This window comes from Lactuca sativa, chromosome 3 (genome assembly GCF_002870075.4).
Source record: "Lactuca sativa cultivar Salinas chromosome 3, Lsat_Salinas_v11, whole genome shotgun sequence".
Classification (NCBI taxonomy): domain Eukaryota; kingdom Viridiplantae; phylum Streptophyta; class Magnoliopsida; order Asterales; family Asteraceae; genus Lactuca; species Lactuca sativa.
In genome coordinates this window covers 191,731,172-191,736,544 of record NC_056625.2, presented here as the reverse complement: position 1 = coordinate 191,736,544, position 5,373 = coordinate 191,731,172, and the positions used below count along the sequence as shown (strand labels likewise).

The following is a 5,373-nucleotide window of genomic DNA, read 5'->3' as shown; positions in this document are numbered from 1 at the left end:
TGACGGAGACTATGTCGCAGGAGGAGCGGTCATCTTGGATGAAATCTTCCAACTTTCGTTTGATGCGTTGTTGAACGCAATCGATCGTGGGGAAATCAAGGAGAGTCATTGAGGGTTAACCGGCAATGAGCGTCTACGGCCGGTTGGAGTCCATTGAAACAAAAACCCAATTACAAAATGGTGTGAAACCAAGTGGTTTTTAGGCTTTTTGGTAGGAAGAGACACACAGAGAGAGAAATATAGAGAGACGGAGTGATGAAGAAAACGTCGGGAGAGAGAGTCAGTGGGGAGAGTATTGCAATTTCTTCACCCGATTTCTTTGTGCAAATAAAAGACACGTGACGAGTGAGAGTGTGTGTGGGTATCGAGTATTATTTGGATCCGACTCCAACCCATATTATACTTTGTAGTTGAAAATTGAAATACATTTTGCTTGATTTTGTAATCATAACTTTTTGTTGTTGAATCACAACATACATCTTTATAACGCCTTAAATAACCCCTATCCTAATCCTAATAAATAATAAATTTCATAAATAAATAAATAAATCAGTATAAAATTGCCACCTGACAATTGCTCAGCCCCTCTTCAAGCTTTTTTTCCCGCTCAAAATGTCTAACTGAAATACCAAAACTGCCCTTATGTTACTAATAAACTCTATAGTTATTAAATACAACCTATTCAATTGACTTATTTTTAATAAATCAATAATACATTAATAAACTAATTTTTAATTTATATGTACATTTTAATAAACCATTTCAAAAAAAATGACACAATTAAATTGTATTGTTTTTCCTACTACTTAAAAAGAATACTTAAAAATGACTACAAATTGACTTTATACCCATTTGTTCGCTAGATAATTATTATATGAACTACTTAATTGTTCTCTGTAACGCCCCGTTCTAAGAGTAATTATTTCTGGATCCCCGAGACCAAGAGTAAGGGCGCTTCGGTCTTTTATGGGCAATGAGTTTTATTCGGGAAGGTTTCGGGTCGGGGTGTGTTGCCAGAAGCATAGGGCTTCTCGCCACCTTTTTGTGGATATAAAGTCCGTCGGAAACGGACTTAGAAAAAAGGAGTTATGACACTTTGAAGATAGTGTCAATAATGGTCCCTAAAGGAAATATTTGGCAAAGGGGTCCTAGGCATGCATGGATTGCATGCGTGTAATTGTCTGGGTACGCCCAACGTAAGCTAGGTTATGCCCAGCGTAGAGTGGTTAAATGAAAGCAGGTGTTGGGGGCGTACGCCCAGCGTACAGGATGTATGCCCAGCGTACGTCCAGTGTCTAGAAACTCTAATTTTAGGGCCAGCCACTATATTATGGTTCCAAACCTAGCCTCCATATCTTCCATCTTACCCTCAGAAACCCTAAGTAACCGTTCTTCTTCCATTTGTGTGGATATTTGACCTTGGGGAGCTTGGTTTGGCAAAGGAGAGACTAGGTGAAGAAAGAAGAAGTTGTCAAGGAAGGAGTTGGGTGGCTGGAGCCCGTAGATCTGGGAAGGCATCATCTTCTAGAGCCCTTTTGAGGTATAAATTCTCTTGCTTGACATCTCTTTTGTGTAGATCTTGGTGTTATGAAGTTTTGACACCATTTCTTGTCCCAAAAACCCCAAAGTGATGCATGATGCGAGTTGGCTGAGATTAGTTGTCCTTTCAAACCTTAGGAGAGGTCTTGAATAAGAAAAATGAGGTCCCAATGGCTTTGGTTGTCTCATGAATGATGTAGGTAGCTCTTAATGGATTAATACCTTGAGTTAAGAGCTTTATGGACGTCCCAAGTAATAAAGTTTGAGACTTTATGAATCATACGCATCTTTGGTCGATGGATCTGAAGCTTGGGCTTAAGAGCTTAAGCCATTAAGAACTTATGAGGAGTTTTAGATCAGTGTGCGTACGCCCCGCGTAAGTTGATGTACGCCCAACGTAATGGGTCAGTGTCCCGTTCCAGTCCGCGAGAATCGAAGTACGCCCAGCGTACCAAGAGGGGTACGCCCCGCGTACTCCCTCTGTTAGGTTTTTGATTTTGGGCCTTAAGTGATTGGATTGTTTATGGGCTAATGGGGTTTGGGCCGTGACTGTATATTATGGATGAAGTAATTTAGACCCAGTATTTATTATGGACCTTGGATCTAGACCCATTTGGTGAGGTGGGCCCAACTTAGTAAATTGGGCCAATATTGGGCTTTGTTTGGACCTGTAGTATGTTGTTCTTTGTTGTATGTGTATGTTTATGTGTGTATGGGTACTTTGGGGGAACTCACTAAGCTTTCGGGCTTACAGTTGTGGTTTATTGTTTCGGGTGCTTCAGGAGATCGTGGCAAGGTGAAGGCGTGATCGTATCGCTCCTCATGTTTTATGCTTTATGTGATATGGTTATGGGGAAATACTCTGATGTTTAAACTATTTTGAAAACAAGATGTATGAGCTTAATGGTTTTTGAATGAAATAAAATGTTTTAAATTGGTTGAAATTTTTGGTCGTTACAAGTTGGTATCAGAGCTAGTTTGAGTGAATTGGAGGAACATTCGTGTAAATCCAGTCTCAAATCAAGGAGAGGTTTTCAAAAATGGTTTTCAAAATAAGAAAAGGAGGACGCAGAGGGTACGATCAGCCAGAGCCAGGAAGTTACCCCAAATTACCATACATGTTATTTGTTTTGAGATATCTTAGAACAGCATGCTAGTACTAGGCTAAGGATCTTCAAGAATTGCATGATAGGATTGCCTGATTTATGATGTCTGTTAGCCTAGGGTTCCTTGACATAAGTTATTCGGTATTCCTCTAGGGGTGAGGATTGAGTGCTTGCTATGTATGTTTGTGCTTAGGGCGTTGTGGTGATACTTGAGACAAATATGGGTAGGTGCGAAAGGTAGTATGGGCCCGTACTACTGAAAGCACAGGACCCATACGCGTGTCAAGGAAGTCACAACCCCTAGGTTGTTGGTTAGAGGATAGTTCTCGGCGGATATGCGAGGTATCTGAGATTCTTATGGTCCATTTCAGCACGGATGCGAGACGTTTCGAATCAGGATCCGGTTTGGGATCGGGATCAGGAGAGGGTGGTCAGGATGGATCAGCACCACCCGAGGTTATTGGTTAGATGAGTACAGAGGAGTTGGATGCTAGGATTCGTGATATCCTACATCAACAAATCTAGCCTCAACATCTACAGCTGTTAAAACTTCGATTTACAAAGGTAAGTTTTTTCATATAGAATTTATATTATTGTTATTTATTATTTTCTAATTCACATCATATTTATTTTAATAGCATACACATTTATGAGTATAAAAAAATAGATAAATTGTCAAATTCTTCGTCCGCTGCAAGTCAAGATTCTTCGAAATTGGTAACCGATGCTTACAAAGGTATGTTTTTTAATTCAATATTATTATATAAACATATTATTTACATAATTATACATTTCATATCCTGTCATATTATTTCTTATGCAGAAAACAGCAATAACATGTACTACTTGCAAGCCATAGAGAAAAGAAGACAAATAAAAATGTATTTGGAAAATAAAAGATCGAAGAAAATGAATACAACATCCAACGTTCCAAGTACATTAATACCGCATCTCTTAAAAAATATAATTAATTATAACCCTATTACTTTTTTTATTCCATGAATTACGTTATTTTACATTTATATACAATAAATGATTTCTCATATTTTTATTATTATCTTGTAATATTATATGACTGCAGGTTATAAGAATATTTTCATACAAAGTAGGATAGGACAATTGAAATGCATTGTGTTTGTATGAATATGAATTGTATTGGTTTGTATTTAAGCTACTTCTATGTAATACATAAAGTAAATGCAAAGTATAATGTTATAATTGGCAAAGTTTATAGTAATGTTTATTAGTTTTGTGGTTGATTAAGTAATTCATTATATGTTTAATTTCTGGATTTTTTCTGTATTTTACACCGAAAAATATGGATTTTTTTTTTAATTTATTCTACTCATTTTAGTGACGGAATTTCCGTAGGTAGAAGTTTCCGTCAGAAATCCGTCAGCAATAAAGTCAAATGACAGTCAATGGGGTGCTCGTCGGTAATCCGTAGGAGATCCGTCGCTCTTTCAATCCGTAAGTATTCCGTAGGTAAATTACCAACGGAAAAAAGTTGTCGGTATTCCGTAGGTAATCCGTCACAAATCCGTCGGTATTATTTACCCACGGGCGTTTATGCTACGGCACGTTTTTCGTCACACTTCCGTAGGTAACGCTCTATACCTATGTAATACCTACAGATTCTGTTGTAGGTATTTTCAGATTTTCTAGTAGTGATTTTTTCAAAACCTCTCAAATTTAATATAAACGTGTGTATATATTGTATAACGAAGTAAAAAATTTCAGGTCATACATGTGTGCATAACAGATTTATATTTGGATCTGACCAAGTATGCAGTAGCTAATTTCAAGGGGTCTGGGTATACACGTGTATGCTTGGATCATGACATATTATTGTTGACTTCGCTTGTTTCATGGGGAGCCAGTGAACCAGATTATATATAAAATGTGAGCTCTCGATCACAAATTAATAAGCTTTGAACCCAACAGCAGCTAGCAACAAGATCAAAATAGAAATGAGCAAGTTAATTTTAGTTTCACTTACATTGGTTTGGTGTTTATGGGGGATTGTTGAGGGTTTCACATATGATGACAAAGAGGTTGAAACAGAGGAGGGAAAATCGGCGATGTTTGAAAGGTGGAGGAGTCACCACAATATGCAGGCTATGCGGGACAAAGACAAAAAAAAGCAGTACGAAGCGTTCAAGGCTAACCTGGAAATTGTTCACTCGACAAACAAGGCGAAGAAGTCATATAAGTTACAGATGAACAAGTTTGCCGGGATGACTAACGCCGAGTTTAAGAGCAAGCATACTGGATTGAAGGCTGCTCCGAAGATCCGGCCAGGAAAAAAGTTTGTCTCCGAGGCCGAGTGGCCTTCCAATTTCAAGTATCGTAATTTCACTGATATCCCTCCCTCTGTTGACTGGACAGCCCAAGGTGCCGTCACCCCTGTCAAGGATCAAGGACAATGTGGTACGTAAGTGGTGATCATACTTTTTGTTTTGTGTAAAAACTAAAAAGGATATTTTGTGTTACTATTACACATTCATGCATGCATGCATGCAGGAAGTTGCTTTGCGTTTGCAACAGCAGATTCAATCGAATCGTTACACTGGATCAAAACAAAGCAGCTAGTAGAATTATCACCAAAAGAAATTCTCGACTGTTCTTCTGTTAGTCCATATACTAATATAGGATGTGACGGAGGGAGAATGCACGATTCCTACCAGTACGTCATAGAAAATAAAGGTCTAACTACAGAGAAGAACTA

General features: G+C 38.2%; 1 protein-coding gene across 1 annotated transcript; it reads left to right on the top strand.

The window, feature by feature from the left end:
• Positions 1 to 4,615: 4,615 nt before the first annotated feature.
• On the top strand, positions 4,616 to 5,083 carry LOC111904302 (vignain). The gene has a single exon (XM_023900074.2). It carries the CDS (start codon positions 4,616 to 4,618, stop codon positions 5,081 to 5,083), a length of 468 nt encoding a protein of 155 aa, XP_023755842.2.
• The last annotated feature ends 290 nt before the right edge of the window (positions 5,084 to 5,373 follow it).

Bases quoted from the DNA above. Each gene is read 5' to 3' on its own strand.
- LOC111904302 (XM_023900074.2), top strand. From the start codon at position 4,616: ATGAGCAAGTTAATTTTAGTTTCACTTACATTGGTTTGGTGTTTATGG.